This window comes from Corvus kubaryi, unplaced genomic scaffold (genome assembly GCF_017639235.1).
Source record: "Corvus kubaryi isolate FWS band 111438036 unplaced genomic scaffold, C.kubaryi_AGA036_p1.0 37334, whole genome shotgun sequence".
NCBI lineage: Eukaryota > Metazoa > Chordata > Aves > Passeriformes > Corvidae > Corvus > Corvus kubaryi.
This window is the reverse complement of record NW_024581108.1, coordinates 4,985,673-5,011,456: the sequence shown is the minus strand read 5'-3', so window position 1 is coordinate 5,011,456 and position 25,784 is coordinate 4,985,673. Positions and strand designations below refer to the sequence as shown.

Below are 25,784 nucleotides of genomic sequence, written 5' to 3'. Positions count from 1 at the left end.
TCACTCTCTACTTGTGTTTGTCTGTCTCAAAGGAAAACAACCAGGAACCAGTATGGTCCCTTGTTGGTGCCTCAAGCATCCATGGAATGTATTCAAATATTTCTTTTCTTTAATATCAGTAGCCCTGCCTTAGTAAACATCTTATGAAGAACTTCACAAATGTATTTTTCTTAGAGGAGAAGAAATAAGGAGCAATAAGGAGCAACAAAACTTACTTTATGCTTCCTTTGATTATGACACATTATAGCTGTCTAAAAATCCAGACAAAGCTTATTTTTCCTCTGTGCTAAAACAGAACTAAGCCAACAGTTTCATCTGCTGTAAAATCTGACAGCCTCTACCAAAGACTTAGGATGCCTAAGTGAAGTCACTGTGTTTCTGTGCATTTTGATGACAAACCAAAAGCAGGCAGTCACCTTGGTCAATTTCGGCATCATACCCTATCTCTAACCTACCTTGATTTAATGTAACACGACAGTGCAGGGTGCCCTGTGAAGAATGTAAGGTAGGTACTTTGTGCTTGATCACTTTAATACCTACTGTAATTTCTAGGACCACACAAGGCACAGCACTGTAATTCCAAAAATTCTGCTAGGATCTTTTTATTGAGGCTTTTCCAGTAAGATATCAGCAGTTGGTATTTTTTACTTTTTCTGTCACCACTATGTATGTAAGAAATTTTTAAGCTAAAAGCACAGTGAACCACTCTGAAAACAGACAGGAATTTCTTCCGATTAACAAACTTCCATAAATCCTAAAACTTCATACTATGTAAATTTTGTAGGCTGAGATACAAGTAGCTTCCACAAACCAGTGTAATTCAATGTGCAATATTTAAAATATCCATTTACAATACAAGTTTTTTTAAAGTGACAATTAAATTCTTTGGAGAATAAACACATTTATTAAAACTTACTCTAATCAGATGCACTGGAAAACTAAGGAGGAGCTCCTTTAACAATGAATTTATTTTTATAGCAGATTAATTCTTAACACTGGAAAAAGCGAGTTTGCAGCACTAGCCAAAGTTTCCATGCCAAGGTTTAGAAGAAAAACTTGGCAGCCTTGCTTTGTAGCACTTACATCTAAATAAGCATCCACACCACAGCAACTTGTAAAAACATGATCACAAAAGGGTTTTCTCAGATCTAGAAATACACTCTTTGAAAGAACTCTAAATCCTACCTAGAAACAGTGTTCAGAAACAGCAAAATCACTGAGTCTGCAGCACTTTAAAAGTGTGAAGTCTGATGCATTGGGATAGTAACAAAATATTTACTAAAGTTATTTTTTTAAAATTGAAGCTTCCTAGTGCACACTGGCTTGAGAAATAATTCAAGCCATTACTATAAAAATGGTATGAGTAATTGCCATGGATCAAAACAAGAATAATCAATTGCATTTATTCCATGGATCTGTAAGCAGAGAGAAACAATCAAAATGCAGTGAAGGAGTCCTACTCGAGATCACTGACTGTGGCTGTAGAACTATGAAGTACAGCCAAGGCAGACTGCAATGCAGCAGACTTCACAAGTATGTAGGTAGATTACTGCATGTGAAATTTAAGAGCACCAAAAGTTGACTGAAAGCAGCCACTACGCAACTTTGCATACACAAAATAAACCAGCAACAGCTAAGTAGTCTAGACTTAGGTCCTACTGCCCTTACTCACCCTGGCAGCTCATTACTTATTTGAAAAGGATTGGGTTCAGCCCTACAGGAGACAACAAAGCTGTATTCAAGCTCTGGCCTCTGTGACTCTGCTTGTGAGATTGCTAGAAAATCATAAAAGCAGTGAAATGACCCAGATATTTAGAAACCAATTACATCCCATCTGCAATGGATATGCTGACTTCAGAAAAATAACATTTCATTCCCCAAAGGCAAGCCAACAAGAATCTTAAGCAAATGAAGTGTGTTTTATATAGAAGAAAGTCTTGGTGAAACATAATAATGAAAAATTAAAATTACAATTAGCCAAGAAATCCTTCAGTTGCTCCTTCTCTTTGTGCACAGGCTTAAAGAATTACAGAGTAATGCTTTATTTTCCTCTTTCTAAAAGAGCAAAATCTTAGACTGATTGAAAACACTTAATTGCTTACTCAAACTGTATTTGCTGGGATTGTGTTACTGCTTGTATTTGGGGCATCAGGCCATTGGATTTTCCAATGAAATTAACTCAGAAATTTACACTTTTACAAAAGTGAAAGAGCTTTAAGATTAAAACCCATGAAATTATTGTGTACACAGAAAAAAGTAAGAACAGTGAGTAATAATTCCATAAACGAGTCTTCAGTATTTCCTCCTTTTGTTAAGGCTTTGATACATTTAAATTAATGCAGATCACTATTATATTTTAACAGAAATATTGCAGATTACAGACTTTATTGATTAATTATTAAGAGGATAAAGTGGGAAATAGTTTTGCACAAAATCAAATTTTTACAAATCCTTACACAAGCACTTTTTAAAAAATACTTTGAAATTCCTAGGAAAACATAATGGCCAAAAGAAGGTAGCTTTTCATTCTGCAGAAATTTGTGTGTTGCATGCTACATCACAAGAGAAGCCCTACAGCAGCAGGCCAAATAAAAAAACACTAAACATATCATTAGCAAAATAGTCCGGTGGACATTGCTTGCATTTTTATGTGTTATATTTTTACCTTTATTGAAGAAGCTGCATAGAGCATATCCTCAAGACTGAAATGGCAACACTGGTTGAGGTATTCCTGACAAAATTCTTGAATCAGTTGTAGATTATACAGGCTGTCAGCCAAAGACATGGTCTCTTTCAAACAAATATCTAAAAAAGAAGAAAAGAAGTAAAGGTTAGATACAATGACAGATTTGCAAAAAAGTGCTTTTTGGCTTTTATGGATTCAGGAGCATTTACTGGATAAATTCAGACAATTTCTGTCCCCCCTCCCCACCAGAGACTTTTATTTTTCTATTTCAGAAATGAAAGCAATTATTAAGCTACATTTTATTTTTGCATTTCTAAGTATTTAGATATTTTTGTAAAAATTAATTTTGTTTTTCACTATTGACAAGTTAATTTGTTTCTGTTTTGCCTTTTGTGAAAATTTAAGTTATTCTCTCACCCCAACTATTTCCATGTCATAAAAAATACATTTAATCACTAATACAATATTTTTTGCAATTAGATTTTCTACAGAGCAATGGCAGTAAGAAATAAACACATTTTCACATACATTTCCTTGTACATACATAAAGAACTTAGACAAAGTTCTTTGTCTTTACACAGGGACCCAAGAGCACATTTCAGCGTCCTCAGGCCTGAATCTTCATAAAAAACCAGACTGTTCTTGTGTATTTGTGTTTGTGGATTGAGATGTTTGAGATGAGATTTTCCAACGAGCTGAAGCCTGTTATATGAATAATCACTCTCTGTTTGAAAGTGCTATTTAAAGACAAAGAACTGGTGACTGTGAACAGATTTTGGTAGTTATACAGAATTCTCTGATTACTATTTAAGCCCAGATAGTCTCCCAGATAGCCTCTTCTCTCTTTATTACTTCTTCTTGGAATATTAAGTAGCAATAATAACTCCTGTGAAAAAAGACAGTCTTCTTAAAAATAAGGACTGAAGAATTAAATATACTTCCAGAGCATGCATCAAATTTTATTCCTAAACCAACAGTGTAAGACAGAACTTCACATAAGTTTTGAATTGTTAAGGGTAAAAGGTCTCCTCACAAAAGGAATCTGCTTTGATCCTAGCAGGATAAGGATTCCCATACTGAAGAAAATCAAAGTCTGTCATTCCAACCCCACAGATGATGATCAATAGGAAAAAATACTTGACTAAACTGACTGAAATGAGATTAAATTCAGAAATGCAAAATGTGAAGTCATACATTTGAATCTAATAAAATTCTAATGTGATTCATTGACTGAAAGTGATATAGAGCAGGGAGTTATCATGTATTAGCCAGTGTAAACATACGTGCCTTTGGCATCACGCAGCTATGGGAAAAACAAACATGACGCTAAAACCTATCAGAAAATTTATTTCCAGCAGTGACAGAGGAGCACTGTACAAGGCAGGAATGGGATGTCAGTCTGGATTTCTCTGTACAATTGCAACCATCCATATTCAAGAAAGATAAATCCAAACTGGACTAGTTGCAGAAGACAACTATTGAGGATAACAATGAGAACGGAAGTTCACTTCAGCAGGGGAGACTGAAAAGGCTTGGCTTGTAGCCTGGGCTAAAACAAGAGGAAGAAAACCTATCAAAAATGTAGACATCAGATTAGAAGCTACTCAAACTAAAGGATACTGCTGCAAGAACAACAAAGCCACATAAGACAGGCTACAGGCACACAGGTAAAAACCAAGAATGAGATTTAAAATCATGTAAAAAAATTGAACTATATGACAGTGGGTAAGAGGAGTACAGATTTTCAAGAGCTTGACAGTTTTAAGATAGAACAAGATAAATTCATGAAAGGGGTTATATAATTTTGTACAATAGCCAACTTCTTGACTCGCTGGGAGTCCTTTCTAGTCCTGCATTCCTTCAAGGAAACCTAGATTTGAAAGTTAAATGAAGAGTTAATGAGAAGTACTGATCTATTTCAGACTACAGAGAACTCTAAAATACTTCTCTCTTTTTTGTTAATGCATTTTTAAGCATTTTTGCATATGTACTTTTATTACCTGCCTTCTTCAATTTCAATACAGAACCAAATCTCAGTAAAATTCAACGTGCATCAAAAATTATATTACCTAAATACAGGGCAGATGAGCAAAATCTTATTAAAGTGTTTCCAGTTGCTTTGGAGTACCTTTGAATTTACTTCTGAGACAATGACATGCACATTTGTATCTTCAGGGAAGACGATGTCAGGACACCTAATAAGAATATTAAAACTAAAGTTCCAAAGATGACATGTGCCTTGCCCTGTTTCAAGTCAGATGCTGGAGGAATGTATTGGTCACGCAAGGTATACAGGACCTTTCAAACTGTCTGTGTTCCCAGCCGTGCTGGAACAGGACAGAGGGACCAGGTGTTACCCCAGTCAATACCACCCAAGTTTTAACTCTTCCCCGATCACATATAATAGTGTACATCTGGCTGCAATGTTGATGTAAATTGGAAGTTCTATTTATCAATTTTCACAAGCTGCAGAAGAAAGGTGAATGAATCCATCTTAGTGCCTTTCATCTTTGTCTACTGTGCTGGAAGCTCCCTACAAAGTGGTTGTGTATATGAATTCCAGATTTCAGTCTTTAGCAAGCTCTAAACCTTTTTTCATGTTCCTGGATTTCTCAGGATGTTTCTGTATAAGTGTTCCCACGACATCAAAGGTATCATAGAAAGAACACAGGCAGAAAATGATGGGTGTTAGCTGCCAAGACATTTTACAGCTCTTAGTTGCCAAGAGGAAGGTGCAACTTTACCCAGGCTGCTGAGCAAAAGAATGAGATGAAGCTGCTCATCGTCATAGACAATTGCTATTATAGAACAGCATGACGCCAATACATTCTACACTATACATTTCTGGTTACTCTATAAATGATATGGGCAGGTGTCAGGTGAACCAAAAGCCCAGAATACAGAGCAACTATTTGTCATGCAGTGCAGCTATGCAGAGCCTAACTCCAAACTCTTCCAAGCTCTACTTCTGTAACTGCTCAGATTCACAAAAAGCACTTAGGCAGCTTCAAGAATAAGAGTTTTGCAGGTAGTTTCAAGTATGTTTATTTTAGTGTAACAACATAAAAGCAAGCACACCAGGGAAGGACATCTTGGCTCCTTTTATTTAAATGTAAAAAAGAAATAGGCACAAAGTTTATATTAAACCCACCACATTCAAATTATGCCTGCTGTATATTGCTTTTGAGCACCTTTCTGCACAAACACAGACACTGAAACTTTTATGGCCATGTTAAGCCAAGGGACACCAGACATACCCTCCAGTTTAATGACATCTGGACAGTAGAAGTGGATCAGGGCTGCTAGGGCACAACCATCGGTACCATCCTTGAGCAGATTCTCCACCAATGGAATGCAGGGCAGCTGCTTAAGCAATGTTTGCTCCTTCCGGTAACGAGCCTACAATTTGAAATGGAGAAATTTAGACAAACAAAGGCTCTGAAGCATATGAAGAAACACATTCATACTGTAGGTTTTATACTGTTAGTGAAAAAGCAGTATTCAAGAAACAGCTGAATATTCTCAGTATTATATTTCTTAGAACTACTCATGCTATGGTACATTTTGAATGGGATAAATAATATCTAAAAGGAAACGAACAATGCTAATACTGAGCTTTTCCTTCAAAATTTCCAAGTTTTGATGATCTCTGTATAGCACGCTGAATTAAATAACATTATATACCTTAACTAAAGTTTAAGTCATTATTATACAATTAAAAATGGTCTGTGTGCAAACACAGTGAGACAAATCCTTAGCTAGTGCAACTTCAATTTACTGGCGAGTCACATGACTCTGAAGTCAACACACCTAAGTATCTTGCCCAAAATCTCATTCATAGAACTGACTTAATGACAAATTCAGAAACAAGGAAATGTGCATTTGATCAAATCCATTTTTATTACTAGCATGTGCCACTATAAGCACTCATAAACATAGAGAAATATTAATGGTCAAGTGTTATGACCATGTAGTGACCCAGTTATAAATGGAAATATTTTGAAAATCAAGTCAGCATATAAAGAGATCATTAGTTTAGAATATCGAGATAGCATTTATCTGCAGTGAATATATTTTTTAAGTTTGGGGTTTTTTTCTGTGATAGGAGAGGAGGGCTTACTGAAAAAACGGATTTAACATCATTCCTAGTTTTTTCCCACCTCTTCCTGGAAAAACAAATGGAGGTGGAAGAAAGTGGTATAGATTTTAATTTGTTAGTATTATGTACTAAGACATTTTTAAAAGAGTAGCAAAGGGTTACTTCTCTATTCGTACCACAGAACTACTTACAAGCAGTAGAGCGTTTCTGAGTTAATCTTACACTATTTAAATCCATCTATACAAACACTGAACTGCAAGTCTCCCTGTAGGGGCTCTGAGAAGTCTTTGTGGAAGTCACTTTTCCCAGCAAGGCTAAAACTGACTGTTCCTACCTCCTCCTCTCCATCTTTTGGCTGTGCCAGAGCAATTGCTGATGGGACTGTATGGCAAAACCATTGGCCCAGCTACAGCAACTCCTTTGTTTCTGCAGTGAATGAGCACATGAGCAGGGATGGAGGTTTTATGGGTGGAGTAGGAATTGTTTAAGCCATCTTTGCACACAAAAAAGTCTGTGGAACCACAGACTAACCCTGAGGGCTGTACTTACTGTCACTGGATTTCTGTCAGGATGATGTGGGGTTATCTCAGTGAATGTCAGCGTCCCCTAACTGGCCTAAGAAGTAAAAGCCTAATCTGGCAACAGCAGCCACATCAGTTCTAGAAAAATAAAGAGCTTGTACATGGCCCAGAGAACTTATACCTCAACCAATTAATATTTTAACAAACTCTCTGAGAGTTAGTTGTTACTTCATGCTTTCAGTGTAGTGGTATTTGTGTGCCAAATATGCTGTATAAAAATGAAAATCCCATTTTTGTGTGCTAGAGGAAACATTAACACCAAACAAAAATCGTGTTCTGTTATGCATTATTAATACTCTTTTCTCCATGTTCTTAATATTCCCTAGTATCTCTAATGAAATAGGCCAATTATACTTGCAGTGAAAGTTTATTCTTTCTAACTCTACAGCAATCCAGTGACCCACTATGATGAAAATTCCCTATGTTTCAAATTCCATGTTATTATGTCCATGCATGTACTCCTCAAAATGACTAAAAGTAAGTCTATGAAATATCACAATTTAATTATAATTAAGCATGAGTTATGGTAAGGATATAGGATAGGGACGGACAGAGCATCATGGCCCAACAAGCTCTGTTTAACTTACATATTCTTTTGAATAGCATCTTTTAATGGAGTATTCAAAATTATTTGAAATTGACAATACAGTGGTGTTGCACAGTAAATCCTGTGGAAAAAGTACTTTGATGATGCCTTCACTGGCCTTATGAACAGTGCCCACCCATGTTAGAAACTGTGTAATATCTTTGAAGTGGACATAGAGGATTTAATTAATCGTAGAGAATGCCAAGCACACTACTTCAGGAAAAATAAACTCATATAACCTGATCTGCCAGGTTCATTAGAGTATAGCAGGCATCATGTTTCAATTTGGTTGAAAAGATAAAAGAAATTATACTTAAAAAATGAAAAATACTGGTAATTGCACTGCATTTTAAATCAACTTCCATTTGAAGAAAATCTTCTCATCAGCTGCAGTGTTTGCTACTAAATATATATCCAACAATGCAAAAGACGAACTTCTACGTTTATTATAAAGCTCTAGAGCTAATCGAAACATAAATGCTAATACAGGCATCTTGTTTCTGAGATCCTAAACCATCTCGATTTAGCTTCTTTGAGCTTATTCCACTTAAACTAGTCTAGGTATAGTCGAGACACTTGCCTACAAACAAGGTTGGCTAAAGATGAACCAACAGCACACCAGCTACTCTGTCATAAGTGCTTGTGTGTATTCAGAGTTAATCATTAATAATGAATGCTCTTACACATTTACCATACAGTAGATAACATGTTATAAATATACTTATCAGAGTTTTTAGCTGCCTGTATGCTCAGGAATATCTGCCACTATGAAACGTGCTCTATTCTAAAGGGAAGAGACAAGACTGTCTGAAGTAATAGAGCAGCCTGAGTATTATCAGTAGCACTCGGGGTTTAACTGCATCTCTACTGAACTAACAACACAAAGTAACATAAATACCACTAGTTCAAGTTGTTTATGGATAAATGACAGGCAACCTGGAGTTAGCTTCTCAACAGATTGAGTATTTTATAGTTGAATATCATTTTTATGCAAAGGAAGAGAATCACTACTAAACTAACACCCTAGACTAAAACAGAACACAAACATTCTGAAACTGTTTTGAAGTAGCCTTATTTTGTCAAAATAAGACAAAAAATTTGTGATATCGTGGTCTATCTTAATTTGTTTTTTACATTATTCCCTCCAATTAGTTACACTACCTTAATTCCAAAACAAAATTAAATGGCTATACTGTGAAGAGCAGAGTATCTGTGTGTGTCACAACTGTAATAAATACTTTAATAGAGCAATTGCCCATAGACTGTCAGGAATCTGAACACTGCTTAGGCTGCTGGAGACAGTACTTTTAAATTGGTTTTCCAGACACAGAGTAATTTTTTTTGTTGCCTACATGCAACTGCCTTGTTATTTTCAATTTCTTTTGCAGTGTAAGAGCAATCTTTTATTCGTTATGACAACAAATATCTGAGGGACTGTTAGATCAATTATTTGGTAATCTTTAGAGCAATGACAGATGGGAATTAGTTCTTTGGAATTTATATCAGAAGTATGTAATTCTGCATATACCTAAACAGCTGTTCTCAGCCAAACCTGTTACCAAATAAACAATCTGAATGCACATCAAGTGTGAATTCCACATGATAGACGAAAGTAATGACAACCCCAAGGTGACACAGCGCAGAGAAAAAAACGTTATTATTATTGCAGACATGGAAAGTTATTTTTTTATTACTTTTAGTGAAATTATAATCTCAGTAAAAGTAGGCTGCTTTGGGTCATTTTGTGTGGGGAGAGATTAACAGCAATGTTAAATCAGCTGAAAAAATGGGGAATTCTAGATGAATGGTGCAATGATTGCATATGGTTAAAATAAATATGATTTCAGATTCCATGTAGCATCAACAATTAAAAACTACTTCTGCAAGTCTCTTTTTAAAAGTGAATTGGTATCAAATAACATGTGCTTACTGAAAGCTTATGAAAAAGTAGTTTGCGAATACCCTGATCATTTGACCTGAGTTAATAGCAGGTAGCACTGCCTTGTACAAAGCCACTGACTGCTTGAAAAGTAATTCCTTATCCAGCATCATATCTCACATTTCTTTTGCACAGATTACCTTGCAAAACAGGCTTCTGCAGTATGCGCTCCTTTGCAGGGCAATCTCTTATAAAATTAGCTCATACAGATAAATGAAATGAATGATTAGACCAGCATGACATGGACAAAGCCATTCCCAAAATAAGCAATTTGATCAAAGTGAAGCAGTTGGGCAAACTTACAGGAACCAGTTTCCAAAACCATTTGGTAGGAGACTTCAGAGGAAGCAGTAGGAAAAAAGGATAAAAGCAAAAAGCAAAGGGAAAAAAAAAAAAAAAGGAACATTTTATCAGATTTCATAAATTACTTTTATAAAGCAATTTTCTTTAACATTCTTAGTTTTGTATAACAGTGAGTTGTAATTTAATGGCAAGCATAAGTGCACTGTAACCTCTGCGTATTGAGCTAATTAGCAGCAGTAACACTGGTGAAATATGTCTGCACTCTTTGTAGATCAACATTATAATTTTCCCACATGAACAGCTAAGATTGTCAGATCAATGCAGTTTTATGAAATGCTTTCACACATCTAATTGTACTCTACATATGCAATCCGACTGAAGAATTCATTTGAGACTTGAAGTCATGATATCACAAGTATCAAAATGAACTCCAGCAGAACACATGGGGAAGCAGGGAAGCTAAAGCAATGAGAAAAGGGATAAACACACGGTAGTACAGTACACCCAACTGCAGTGAAGCTTGTGTTAGTTACTTCAAGCCAAACAATAACATTCAACAATATTTTTAAACAATCATGACAGTTTTCATGACAACAAGAGGTACAGGCAGTTATATTTTTACAATGACAAATCACATTAGCATCAGCTGCATGATGTGCAATGACCTGAAATGTAGATGGAGTTTTGACTACTGGCAGAGGAATTATCAGAACTGATACATAAAACTCTAAACTCATTATTTGATAAAAAAATACTAATCTGAAGCACACTGATTTTTTCTGCAACTCTGTGCACTAATCTGGCATAATACTTCTGGTATTAAGAATAAAAATATTATGTACCAGTACTATAAACACACAGAGAAAACATCACCACTCTATTGATTTCATTGTAGGAAAAATAAAATAAAAATAAAAACCCCATTACGAAAGTGCAGGAAAGAATTTATTTATTTTATTTATTTTAATGAAGATAAATATTATCTGGAAATGGTAAAAATGTAGTTTCAAACTACCAGGGAACAAACTGCTATGGAACCTTATTATTTTATGTTACTAAAATACTGTGCTTCTATGAAACCTTGAAAACAACTGCAGCAATGATACAGAGCTTTTATGGAAAAAAGCTGTCGTGCACTAACGGGTGCGCATTGGTAACACAGCTATTCTCAACATCCCTCTCCTCCATTTAACTAGATTGTTCAGTGGAGAATGCCAAGGGCACTTAGAAGAAATAAACTGCAAGATGCATGTCCGTGTGTGGCTCTGGACATTTCTGTCACACCCAGCTAAAGCACTTTCCATAGGGTTCAGTTTCTCATCATTTCACCAAAATATAGTCAGTGTATGGAAAAGCATGCAAATTTGAAAACAAACTGTCTTCATTTTCAACAGCAATCAGGAATTCTAAACCATATCATAGAGCAAGGTTTTGGCTAAACTGGCTAAGATCAGACCTAGGCTGCCTATTACTCTATTTAACACTGACAGGAACATCTTCCTTGCATTTATCAAGGTGCAGTGTTACTTCAGACCTGGACTCCACCAATGTCTATTTAATGCTAGGCTGAAGAAGTACTCTTTGGAAGAAAGCACACATTCATTTCAATTCCGAAGACCAGCTCTGCATAACAGTAACAGAACTCAAAACTAGTAATCCAATATGCACCTTTATTTATCCACTTGGTTGAAACTGTGGTTGAGATGACTGAATACGCTTCAGAGGAGTGAAAGACTTTAGATAATCAAATTCAAATGCAAAGAGACCGTAAGATTTATAAGCATACATTTTGTAAGGCCACTTAAAGGAAAAGAGATACAGAAAAGCTGAAGTCTCTTGGACAACCTGGGAGTTCAGTGGCTGTCACTAAATTCAGTAACCTGAGAATTCAGTACTGTCACTTTGGATCAGCAAGAATAAACTTTTTTGCCCTGGAACTTCATAAAAATCAGTCACTATGAAACAAACTAAGCAGAGAATCCTGGCTGACTTCTTCCCACCACCACCACCAAAATAAAACCCCACAAAACAAAACAGCTGAAAAAAACAAAATAGTCCCTCAGGTTGAGAGCCTACAGTTTTGCATGATGATTTTTTTTATCCCCCCAACAAGAAGTTTTAAAAATGGCTATGATAAATTTATGTCCATATAAACTCATCTTATGGTGCCAAAACACAATAGTCATGCCTTTCACTAACTGTTGTTTCTGCTATGTTCTTTGCACCATCATTTGTGTTCATGCAGCTATGCATTGATTGGATCAAGAAGCTGATTCTGCTGCAAACTTTTCTTCTTGACAGGTTAGGTTTTGCTAGCAGTGTGGATTTATGAAACATTAAATTGAAAGTGGAACTACAGCGTTAGTGTTTTACCTTCACACAAGAAGTTGCACTGTTTAAACTGATCTTAAAAAAAGCTTGAAGAATCCAGGTACTTAAATGAAGCTACATTTGTTTCTTTCATAGGATTTGGATTTGACTTAAATCTGTTAAGGCTGATTCAGTCTAAACCACAGAAGCAGACAGAAGAATAACATGTTTTTGGGAAAGTTCCAACTACACTGAAAATCAGCAGTTTAACCAGTGCAACTGTACATTCACTACGTATTATTCAGTGGAAGCCTGAAAACCAAAGCTATTTACTACAAAACTTGAAATCCTAATTCTGAAAAGAGATGCAGAGACTCTACCAGAAAAAGATGGGGTTACCACAAATCACCAGCTGATCAAGATCCACAGGGGACTACCTGGAACTAAAAATCATACATACTCCTTCCTCTCTTATCTTCTACAGACAGCTAGTAGCAGAAGACAGGGAAAGAAAAAAGCAACCTCATAATCTGTTAATACTGATTTTATCTACCCAGAAATAGAAAATAGGTATATCCTATCATTTGTATTATCTAATAATCTGTATTTGATGTTTAAACCTTTTGTAAACATAGAAATTTACTATTAATTGCAAGAAGATTCACCACAGTTTTGTAACAACACAGTAGCACAGTTTGGCACGCTTGAGGGTTACACTGAAATTATTTTTCACAACTGATTAATTTACAAATGTATAACTGTAGGGAATTATGAAATCACTAAAAAAAATTTACTTGTTAACTTTGTTTCACCTTTTAGGTACCTAATTTTACTGTTTCTTGGCCAGAAATTAAAATTAAAGAAAAGCTTTCCCTATTGACTAAAATTATCTATTCTTCCCATGTTTGCCTGGCCATCTCTGATCAGAAGAGGCATTCAGAATTTAAATTTAATTCCGGTTCCAGACCTGACCATACCTTGGAAACTCTGAAACTTAAATAAACAAAGGTTTTGCCTAGAAAAAGGCAGATAGCAAACCTTCTTAAATTTTCAAGTGGAGTTCGCCATTTGAACAGCTAACTGTCTTGGTAACATGGAGAACCTAAATTAAAAAACCCCAGCCTGAAAATGATGGTGGAAAACATTAAAAGCTGAACAATGGAACATTCCAGTTCCCCTTCATGCTAAGTTATAAAAAACAAATAGAACCAGCAGTTAGGAATTTAAAAACATCAAAGAAAGAAAATAAAACAATTCAGATACTGAGAATTAAGCTACAACTGTAACATGAGCATAGAAAATTCTAAATAAATCTATAGAAGCATAGTTTAATTTTTCCAAAAAAATGGAAAGTCATGTAATAGAGCTTTAGTTAATAAAAAGGCAGAACTTAATTCCCCCCTGCTCACCTGTTTTTAATCTAAGAATATTTATTGTTACTAATGACTATACCAAAGCACAACATGAAATGAAAAATTATATACATATTTCAACAATACCCAAACCTGGTACAGGAATTCAGCTACAGTTCTTTCACAGCTTTGCTGAGATGCAGTGGTAAGGCAAATACAACATTGATTCTGTGCTTTTAAAGAAGGAATACATGGACTGATGCAATCTGGAGACACATAATCAGTGTAAAACACCTGGGCATCTGGGAATCAACATTAAGACGTGCTTGACAGGAGCCACATGATAATTTAACAGGAACTCCTGTTAGAAATGCTGGCCAACTTGATTTGATGCAGTGGACCCATCCAATGCATCTGCATTAGTTTTCCTTGTAAAGCCACATTCAGTATAATCCTCTGTGAAGAAATACAGGGTTCAGTTAGGATGTTTCTTGCGTTTCTGAACCTCAGATGTTTGCATGCATGCAATGACCATTACCTTTAGAAAAAGTAAGCGAAAACTTGGGAAATAGTGTGAGACATATGACTAAAAGAAAAGCTGAGATTTCATGGTAAATTAACCATCAGTTGAACAGTTTATCAAAAAAACCCTGGAGTTAAATAATCCTCATGCTAATACAACCCCCAAGCATGGAGCACCTTACTTGACAATATAATTTATGCAGTTGAATCCCTAGTGAGGCAAAAAACATAACGTGTACCTGGGATAATAGTATCAAAAACACAGTGTACAGAAGAGATGGCCTTAAATACACATTTTTTCCATTATATGGCAACTGTTCCATGATTTTGCTATTTTGCAAATGCATTTATACCTTGGCCAACAGAACTGGGCTCTTGTGCTGTGTTACAGCTTCAAAATTCATTAAAAACAACACAATACCATTTTTAGGTAAATGTGTTATTCCACCAAGTCCCTTTATGGCATCAGTTACAGATTATATAAATTTTTTAACAATTGATTTAAAAATTTTGACAGTGAAGATAAACTATAAACTAAAAATGTTATCTTTTTACTCCTAATAGAAGTTGCAAATAAGTGAAGTGAAAACAAATATTACTGGATTTTTACAAATACAGACAATTTGATGGAATTGCTCTGATAATAATTTTCTCTTTGATATATATTTGTTTACCATATTAAGACTCTCATGCACTTTCAATTTTCAAAATTGTTCTCTTCTTTTCAAGATGGCCTAAAACCCACATAAAACTTCCTACTATTCTTTTCAGGAGAAAGAAAAACCACTAGAGGACAGAGGAACACAGGTTATCTGCCTGGCCTCTGTTAACTTTGTTTTATCTAAATTTGAGAAATGAACTTGTCAAGGACACCTTATTCTCCAGATTTCTATGCTATTATCACTGTTGCAAACAGTTTAAATTTTCCATGGCAGGGTATATGCACCAGGGTATATGCACACCATTATTGGAAGAACCACCATTTTCTTTTGCTGAGTCACAACCTGATTAGCCTTCATTGGCATTCCTTACATTTAAAAAACCCCTACAAATGCAAAGATATTCACTACATTCATGTTTTTTGAAGCTGAACATCTAATCCAGGCTGGTAACCTGTCACTGCTTCAAAGTGGCACTGAAAAGGAGGCAGCAGCTTACGTGAGAACACACCAGGATGGGAAGGAGGATTACAGCCTTGCAGCAGCTTGGAAATCTGTTCTGCATTCAAGTGCAGGGATAATACCAAAAGGTGTTCAAACTGATTACCAATTCTTCAATAATAATTACATCACAACAGGGTAAAGGATCTTTCTGAAGCAAGTAATTTTACATACTCTGGAACTGTCTGCTATCCCTACCTATTTTGATGTGTATATAATACTACTTAATTAACTGAGCTCTGCAAACAAAAGAAACAAAATCCTGTTAGGAAAGGGAATCAAACGTAATCTGGTTTTATTGTATATATAATAAAACCTGTAATCAACCAGTACTTTGGATCATAGCCAGAGCAATCCTCCCCATGATATCACATACAGATCTCTCTTTTGAGATTCATGAAAGAAAAAACTATTAAAAACCATGAAACAAGTTCCAGTCTTTTTCATATAAGATCTGTATGGGGTTTTAATTCATTCTAAAGTGTTCGTTAATCTTAAATTCCTTACCACTAATGTAACAGATGTTTCCCTGCTATCAAAGATTTATTTGTCAGAAAGGACAACTGGCTATAAAAAGTGCAACTCTGTTAGTTTTACTTTTAAATGGGTATTTTCATGGAAATGATAAAACTAATAACAAAATGAATACTACGAATTTGCTTTCTTTAACAAGCAGTTAAAAGTTCAATGTCTGCAAGAGTAAGCATTTACAGATAAATGCTTACTCTTATTTAAAATATTTTAACTCCCACACCTACCTTTTGACCTCCTGCAGATTCTGCACTGTGATGCTCTTTTAGTTTTTGTTCCTGTTCCATGATGTCTTTCAAATGTTCATTTACCTAGAGACAAAATAGCTCATTTAGTTGTCTGTTCTAAGAAACAAGTCACAGAAATTAGAAGTTTTTCAAAAGGTCTATAAATCACGAACACAGAGTTAACTAAAAACATAAACCAAACATTTCAGACTATAGCCCTGAAGCAAAACCAGCAAATGTCAGTGTCGGATACAGTCTAAGGTCACTGCTTGTTAGCTTTACACGATACAAACTAACCTGTCCCTTATTATGCTCAGTCACATTTGATTAACAAGGTACCCTTGTTACTTGATTTGATTGCTCAGTGAAGGTAGATCACACACAAGCAAGATATGTTCAAACAAACAGAATACCTTTGCATTTAAATCATGATAAAGTACATGACAACTTATAAAGAGCCAAAAAGAGACCCTTAAGCAGGCACCGTGGCTTCTCAACGTGACCGTGACACCTAAGATGTCATATGTAGTATATATTACAGTATTAATTTAGACCTCCCATTTATTTGGTTCACACATGTTTAACTTATTTCTGCAAACTTATCTTTTTATATTCCAAAAACAGCAGATGAAGGAACAGTCTGTATCAAAACAGTCCTGATATACCTACATACATAAATACATATCCTAGCCTCTCATCTCTAATCGAATCATACAGACAACAAAGAAAATCCCAGTTTGCTTTTCCAGCACTCATACCTTGTTTATCCAGTACATGACAGCATCCTCAATGTCATAGGGTACTTCTGTAGCTTGGAAGAAGGTTGAATACTGCTGAGTGCATGCGATGACTTTCTCAACACTGACCATCTCCACAGTATAAGCCATCATGAGGGTATCGATCATGGCCAAGTGAGCACTCTACAATGAGAAGCACCAACACCTGATTAGTTTGCAAATTGAAAGATCACTTTCTTATGTATTGCTTCTGAACATAGGCACAAAGATGAAAAGACCAAAAGTGTAAATGCTACAAGTTCTCTATCAGGTTGTCAGTTTTTAAATGAAAAACAAGTGAAAACAAACATAAGAGACTGGAGAAAACAGATTAAATTGCAAATTAAAATAACTTCTGTAAAATTAACACCAAATTTAAAGAACTGAAAGTGAACAGAATAAGCAAGTTTAATTCAAACATCACATCACTTTTAACAGAGCTAAAGAGATCTTTTAAATTTGTCACTCATAGCAAAACCAAAACCCCCTGTCTGATAGATGTTATTTGTACTGAAAATAAAAGCTGAAACTGCCTGCTAAACAGCCTTCATCATCATGAAAATGCTGCATTAATATGTGAAAGTTTATCTATATTTAAAGTCCTAATCCAGGAAGAAGACATGATTGTACTAATCTTCAGTAAAAACTCAACATGATAGAATAACATTTATTTTTCTTCTAGTTATGTTATGCAGATGTAGTGTAGGTTCCACAGCTATATATACTCAACTAGGTTTAAAACAATATACCTTCTGTTAAAAGAGGAGTTACATTTCTTCTGGTGGTTTATATATATATATATATATATATAACGATGATGGCTATTTCACAGTTTGTAATAGTTCAAAATGAACAAACAATCCCCCCCCCCCAACCCAACACAATAACCAAAAAAAAGAGGATGACAACCAGGATTTACATTAGATTCGTGTGACTGAATAATAAAATGATAGTTGTTTTTAGAGGCAGTGCCTACAGCTAAACACATTTCCTTCTGCTTCATGATAAGAAAAACAGAAACAGCTTTCTAAGTATTAAGCAAGATTTCCCATAGACCAGACCACTTTCCAAAGACAGTATTTTTAAAACACTGCCTTTAAACACAGCTCAGGATGCAACCAAAGATCCCGAACACTTGTTAACACCATCACTTCAATACTATAAAAAATATTCACACAAACATCTCACAAGGTAGCTGTAACAGCCATGGTGACAGCGATGAACAACATGCGTCACACAGCAATATGCTATCTAATCATAACAGTTAACGTAGCTCATGCACATCCAGAATTCCCAGCAGGAAAAAGAACAGATTCAGACTATACACTGCTCTCAATGTTTATATCAATGCAAGTGATGATGCTGACCTCAGAAGTAGGCAGCAGCAAATACCCAATTTTTTAAAGCAATTAAGTTGCTTTGTTTCACAAAAAAAGGCAAACTACACTTAACAGGCATTCACAAAACTCAAGTTGACAGCCAATCTTCCTGGGACAAGCTTATTCTCCTTGGACCCTGGGTATGACCTGAGAGCCCGGTCTGCCACAGACTCCATGTGTGCTCCCAGTAGCAGCAGCAGCTGGGCAACGAATCAGCACCTCCTTACTGCTGCCACTACTGATGGACCCAGTCTGAATAAACTCCTTCCACCACCATTATTATGCCTTAGGAGCTTATTTACAGACCTTTATGGACAAATACTGATATAAGCTCTTAGGTGAGTGGAGGAACGTGCTGGGCAGCTGAATCTTGCCACCCAAAAGTACTTAAGAAGGAAAGGTATTGCCTGTGTCCAGCCTCCTGAGGAGCCTGCACTCCAGTGTGCAGTGCAGCAATGCTACACAGGGATGCACGAACCACTCCTCTGCTGGCCCAGCAATGCAGTGCAGAGGAAGGTTCAAAGTATCACATTAACTACGAGTACAGTCCCCCAAATCCTTGTGAGGGATTGCAGAGCCTGGGTCAGCCAGACAGATCCATGCACTTCTGGTAGGAGTTCCCAGGTCAGATTGCAGAAAGGTAGTTTAGCACGTGTAACATGCAGGAAAGAAGGGAAGATTTGGATCATGTCTGGCATCCAAGGTCATTGCTCTAATAATCTTTCCTTGCTACATCTTGCCTAGAATGAATAGCACCTGAGTTAAAACCTTGTGCTATTTTCAGAACGTCTTCAAAAAAACTAGAAAGAGACATTGAATCAGCAAGAAAATGCTGGATTTGGTTTTTTAGAGGAGGTAGTGCACAAAAATGTGTTTTTCAGCCAGACTAAGAGTGGCCTCATAGAGAATGCTACTGCTAGGAGTGTGCTAGGAGTCACCCAGGCTGATCAGGAACTGTTCACACTGCCTGCTGCACAAGGGCATTGTTTCCACCCTTCATTCCCTGCCTGCGGGAATGCAGGTATGAAAGCTCCCAGCAGGTGTGAAAGCAGCATCTTCTTCCCCAGCTGTTGATCCATGAGTAGTTCCCTGGCTACTACACCTGTGCTCTGAGACCAGCCTGCAAGAAAAGCAGCCACTGGAACTCCCCAGAGGGAATTTAGTAGCCTTCACAGCCCCCATGCTGGATCATGAGCTTCTCTGGAAAACACCTATAAAGTGGATTGCCAGTGGACAGAGAAAGCCACTGAAGTGTTGCTAAAACTGCCAGTATGCTCAGTACATTATAAATATATTAGGAAAAGTAAATTATTTACAATTAGTCAACTGAGTCTCATTTTCAATGTTTCTTGCAAATCATTAATGAAGTGCAAACTACTTAAACAAACAGAGGGAAGAATGACCTCAGATTTGTACTATCAAAACTAAGTGTAATAAACTTTTACTGACACTGGCTAGATCCATGTCACAATCCTTCTTTTATACAAGAAATCAAATACAAGCATCTTCAGTCTCAAAAGTGACTCCAAGTTATTTTCTTTATAATCCAGGCAGGACACTCAGAAGACTTGTAAAAAACAGTAAATAATAAAAAGAAAAATGAGTATTATCCTGAGAAACAAACAACGAATTGCCACTTTTTTCAGCTAGCAAAAATCAAACTTTTGGTTTTATAAATAGTTTCTTTACTAATGAAAATATTCAAAACTAGTAACGTATATGGATTTATTCCCCTAGAAAATTGCAAGCAATGAAATAAACATATATGATACCTTATATCTAAACCAGTTGTTTGTTTAGTTTGGTTTGTTTGCTGGGTTTTTTTCTTAAAGGAGTTACAAGAAGAATGAGAAAACTATTTAATTCCACATACAGCCCTACTGGTTTTCTTCCATTTATTCTGGAAAGAACAGACATGCTGCGTTCTTTTACATCTCTTGATTCACTATGCTCAATGAGAAAGAGTAAATTAAAACTGCACTATAAAAACAGTGTCCTACTCTTCCAAATACAGGCATTGTCAGCATAACTGCTGAAGCCCTCTAAAAAACCCCAATTTTTAAGAAATTCTGTTGGTAATAATAAAGTTCTGAGGTTTTTTTGCCTCTCTCACCGAACAGCATATTTTAGGTACAGCTAAAAGAATCCAGAGGGAGAGTTCATTTTTACTAGTCAGATCTGCAGTTATGAGTGAATTATGCAAGGAAGCAACATTTCCTATCTGAGGGAGAAGCAGAAACCACTTGGAGCTGGGCAGAAACTGGGATGAACCACTCAGCAATGTCTTCTCTCTCTGGACAAGCCTGGAACACAATGCCTGAAGGAAGTCCCCTGAAGGAGCTGCTGATGACTGGGATGAAGACAGTACATTAAGTGTTGGTATTTCCTCTGAGGTGGCAGCATTCTGAGACACAGCCTAAAAAACCCAGGCAGGATTCCATGCTGTCACATACCTCCCACATCCAGAATTGCAGCAAGGCATAAATAAAGATGTACAATTCCGAAAAAGAAAAATCAATTTAGAGAAATAACTTTAAAAAGCCCCAAATGGTAACATTAAATTACACAAAACCATTAGAGAAATACCACCAAAAAAAATCAAGATCAACACAGCAGCAGTGAACAACACAGGAAATAATACACTTCTCACATAAGTGTTATGCAGAGATTTGTCTTAAGCCAATTCAAAAAAACCTTTTTTTCTTTGATTGCTTCACTACAATGGTGCAAAGCAATAAAGCCTTAAATAGAACACAACAATATATTAAAAAATACAAAATGCTGGATTCTTACAGGTATTTTATTTTCTAAGAGACAAATGTGGTTTTGTCTTTCCCAGCTACAGCCTGCACAGAACACAAGAGTTTTAACTTACTAATCTTAACAATCTCATGTAATTACTGGTTAGATTCTGCCCTGTAATGTAGGCTTCACAGTTTTTCATTCTACTGCTGAATAGTTCAATAAGAAGCTTACTGAACTGCAGAAGAAAAATTATTCTGAGCATGGCTGCTAATGCTTTCCTGTCTGCCTAATATTTGATTACAGAGCTTTCTTCGCCTCCCTTGAAGAACTGAAAACAACTTCATTAGAAAGTGTACTAAGCAAAAGGTGTATGTGATACTGCACACACAGATACTTATGGATAAATATCACAAATTACAGACAGCTCCTACATTGTTACCTACTACTAAGGATATTATATTCCATTAAGTGATATTCAGGACAAGAGTTCTCTTTTCAACTCCATCTTTAGGAAAAACACAGACAAACCCATTTCCCACTACAATACTTGAAGAAAGGGGAAGAAAGAAAACAAAGAATATAATTGTTACCCTCATGCTAAATAGAAATAAATAATTAATTCACTCTTTCCTGGAGTTTTTCTCTTTTATTAAAAGTCCCCTAAACTCACTACGCTTTGGAGAAGAGATTTGATCTTTGACAGACTGGCTTTTGTAAGTAGAAACACATATTGCACAACAAATACATATAATTCTAGCTAAATTCACTAAAAATTTGCCTCAACTGGATCAGGCACTTGAGCAAAGAACAGACGAGATCAGCTCTCTACATTTAGCTGGGAGAAGTTTTGTATCTCCCTTGCATCAGTGGTTAGTGTGTAACCAACTGCTTCTGCCTTCTGAAGCCTTCTCAAGAGGTTTGGATCCCGGTACTTTCACACTCCACTTAAAAAACAGTAATTCCAAGGGCTCGATGACAATTACTCTGATTATCAAGAATATATATGAAATAATCAGTATAGGACACATACATTAAGAAAAAAGACAGGTAAAGCAAGAGTTGCTCATATCCATGGTAAAAGAAAGACAGCAATAACAGGTGAGTATGTGCTTAAACACAGAGGAAAGGTGTGCCAAGAGCACTGTGAGGATCTCCTTCCATACCACTTTAACCCACGTCTATGCATCCAGCTTCCTTGCAGATTCTGTGAACAACAGTTTGAGGAGACTGGGTAGCTTAACCCTCCAGGCCTCTTTCCCTGAGACCCTCCCCCAGATAATCCAAGTCTCAAATGAATCTGCAAGCATAATGAGATATCATCTAAACTCCAAGTCTCAACTAAGAGTGGAAAACTGCAGAATTCCTGCTCAGGGAAAATATAGGCCAAGGCTTGAATACTGCAGGAGGTGAGGAAGGAAATCATGAGCAGAGCCAATAGGTGATAACTCTATTACAGATTTCAAAGCTATTGCTTCATTTCACCATCATTTTTACAGCAAAATGAAGACAATTTTGATACTAGAAAGGAAACAAATTCTAAAATATTTCAATCAACAACACGGAGCAGTCTGAAGTAGTCAGTTCTGCTCTGCTTGATGATTTTCGAATGCAATTTTTCTCTAGCCTCACACAATACTTATGCTTAGCACAATCCTAAAATAACCCCAGCTGTCTAGTTAGTCTTGTCCTGCAAGGGAATGATCATGCTGAATTACCTCCTTGCTGCACTGTCATGAAGAACAAGGGCCCGACTCTGATAAGATGCTTACTCAGCAAAACCAGGCATTACTGAGTCATCCTAAGCACCTCGAGACGGGTTCTGCAATGCAGGGGGAATGGTTTTTGCTTTCAGTGTTTTTATAACCTTCTCTATTTGGTTAACTTCTTAAATTAAGTAATCTATTATATGAATATATATAATAAAAAATCATTGGTGGGCTGACTATACACATGTGACACAGGAAACGTAATTCACTTCTATAAAAATGATTTCTTAGGTACAGATATTGGCTGTGTTAACCATTTTGATAGCACTTTTAAGTTCAACCTAGGGTTTTTCCTCATTATGCTTGTTAGGGAACTTCATAATTTTTTCTACTAACTCAATCCTAACTAAGTACCTAAAAGAGATTCCCAGACTCTTTCTGGATGACACAACCAAGTGAGACCTTGACCTACTCCAGGACATAGTGAAACAAAATACCTGCACAACACACACTAGAATCAAGAACCAGCAAATGGTGTTCATCACATTATTTGAATTTTCACTTATTTTACAGTTTCACATGACCTACTTCGAATTTTTAAAATATACTTAACAACTGCAAGTTTCCTGTACCTTATTTACTGGAAACTTCAAGTGCTTAATGGTAAAAACCACAAAGACACTTCAGTGTCTTTGTGCTAAGTACTCCATGTTTCAAAGATAAATACTGGTAAGTTAGATAGTTTAAACTAAACCAAGAAAGTAACACAGGATAACTGGTAAGACAGTTATACACATTTCAACAAGTAAATAGCCAGACCCTCAAACTTTCCAGAGGACTTTGTTTTTGAAGATAATTCAGGATTTTCCTAGAATATACTGTCAAATCCTGTCCAGATAAAACAACCCCAAAAGTCTCTTACAAAATTACTTATGTGCATTGTCTTCTTGCCCTTATGCTGGTCATTCAAACCAAGAACAAGCAATAATTGTATTAAATATCATCTGAATCTCTTTTTGTCACAGCAAGCTCCACTACTCTTTGAGGAATACAGGAGTGCAAAAAAGAAAAACAAGGCTTTGTCTTATCCATATATCAAAAAATAGTTCCCTCTTCCTGACGCACTCATACCTGCATAGGAATGACATTAAAACTACTGGTTTAACTTCTATGGCAGCTCAGCTAAACACCTGCAGAGGCAGTTATCACCAGGAAGTATCAAAGCATATTCATCTCAGAACATCTGCTGAAGGAAGCCAGCCTTAGGAGTGCTGGAGAACTACCACTCCCTCATGGAGAAGCAGGAGCAGCGACAAGACAAACCAGATTTCTACAGAATTTGGGGTGAGGAGTTCAGGATTGGGTGATGCAATAGAAGTATGTAAGAGGGGAAGTCAGGCAAAGAGAAAAAGAGGCAGAGATCCCAAAATAAAATCTATGTGTAGGGCAGAGGTATTAATTCATGGAGATGAGACTGGAAAAGGAAACAGAGGGATGTCTTCTTCAGGGCATGAAGCCTGGCACTGTGCCTCAGCATGCTGCAAGCCCCACTGACAAAGCCTTCCCATGCCATGGATTGGTCTGGGATCAGAGCAGAGTACTTCTGAAACTTTGCAACACAGACTTCTAGCTCATCTGTGTGACAGTTAAATTGACAGCCAGTTTTGAATGGCAGCTTTTTTAGCTCAGGTAACTGATACCACATGCTTTCTGACTTATCTGCATTTCAGTTTTGCATTTTTTTGGATCAAACTAGTTAGTTACTCTCACCCTTTATCTCACAATCTTTAGAAGGTTTAAAGACTTGAATGAATGTAAAATACCCATTTGATACAAGGCATGCAACCAACTTGATATTACAATAATGATTTACTAAAAAAATCACCTCAAGTAATACAGAGCATGATATTTGACATAATTCTCAATATTTAACACATCTACTGCCAGTGGCCTTAGGTTCTGATTAACTGAATGGTAGTAATGAGCTTTTCTGCACATAGTACTAATGATGCTCTAATTGCAGTGATGAATAGAACAATATACTGGTTTGTTCAACTTTCCTGTTTCAAAAACGGAACTCTCAATATAATCATGTTTCTATCAAGCTTTTTCTTTAAAAAAAAAAGGTAAACACAGAACACTGCTTTTCTACAAGAGCAGAGATAACTTTAACTGTGGTTCTTTCCCTCATTTCTCAAACCAAAAGATGATCAAAGTAGGGGCAAACTATCAATGGAAATCTCCAACTGAATTGCACACAGTTCTGGGACTGGCCTTCCAGGGTATGTTTTTAACTCCTACATTCTACTCAGTTTCCTCAGGAAATGTGCCTCCCAGCTGAAACTTGTGTGAGACACTTGCCAAAATGCAAAACTGGAAATACAGACTTAAATTCTATGGGAAGGCATTTTAAGAACGACTTTTAGTTACAAACAAGATATTTGGGGGGCTGTTCTTTGTAAAAACCATCTTTGTTTTTGAGAGTTACCATCCTTCTTGGTCCAAATTTGTATTTTTATCACGTATGGAGGAAATGTGTATCATTCAACACCTTAGATAAAGCAAAAAAATTTAGTATTGAAGCTAATGCCTCTGACATGTAAGCATCCAAGACCTAGGGACAACTTCATTCTGTCAGATATCAAATATCACCATATTTTCACAAAACTGCTGCTGAAGAACCTATGAAAAGCTTCTGTGTTTTTTTTTAAATTGCTGATACACAAAAATCCATTTTTAGGAAAGAAACATGAGAATCTTTGTTAGGCTTAGCTTTCTTTGTTGATCTAGCAAAATGCTGGCTTAAGAAATCAAAACATGTATGGTCATTTCAACATGCTATCTTCAAAAAGAGGAAAACTAGTTTCAATTTTTATATGAAA

The 25,784-nt window shown here is 36.2% G+C and overlaps 1 protein-coding gene across 4 annotated transcripts in view; it reads right to left on the bottom strand.

The window, feature by feature from the left end:
* Positions 1-25,784, bottom strand: part of CAMSAP2 (calmodulin regulated spectrin associated protein family member 2) — an 82,847-nt gene that overhangs the window by 25,221 nt on the left and 31,842 nt on the right. For 2 of the 4 annotated variants that reach the window (XM_042029942.1, XM_042029943.1), the window contains exons 3-7: positions 17,055-17,216; positions 16,297-16,380; positions 10,195-10,227; positions 5,944-6,085; positions 2,666-2,805 (exon numbers count right to left, since the gene is read on the bottom strand). In XM_042029942.1, the coding sequence (XP_041885876.1) occupies positions 2,666-2,805; positions 5,944-6,085; positions 10,195-10,227; positions 16,297-16,380; positions 17,055-17,216 (561 nt within the window). The remainder of the gene's footprint in view (positions 1-2,665; positions 2,806-5,943; positions 6,086-10,194; positions 10,228-16,296; positions 16,381-17,054; positions 17,217-25,784) is intronic. The other 2 variants (XM_042029944.1, XM_042029945.1) reach the window with 1 other exon arrangement.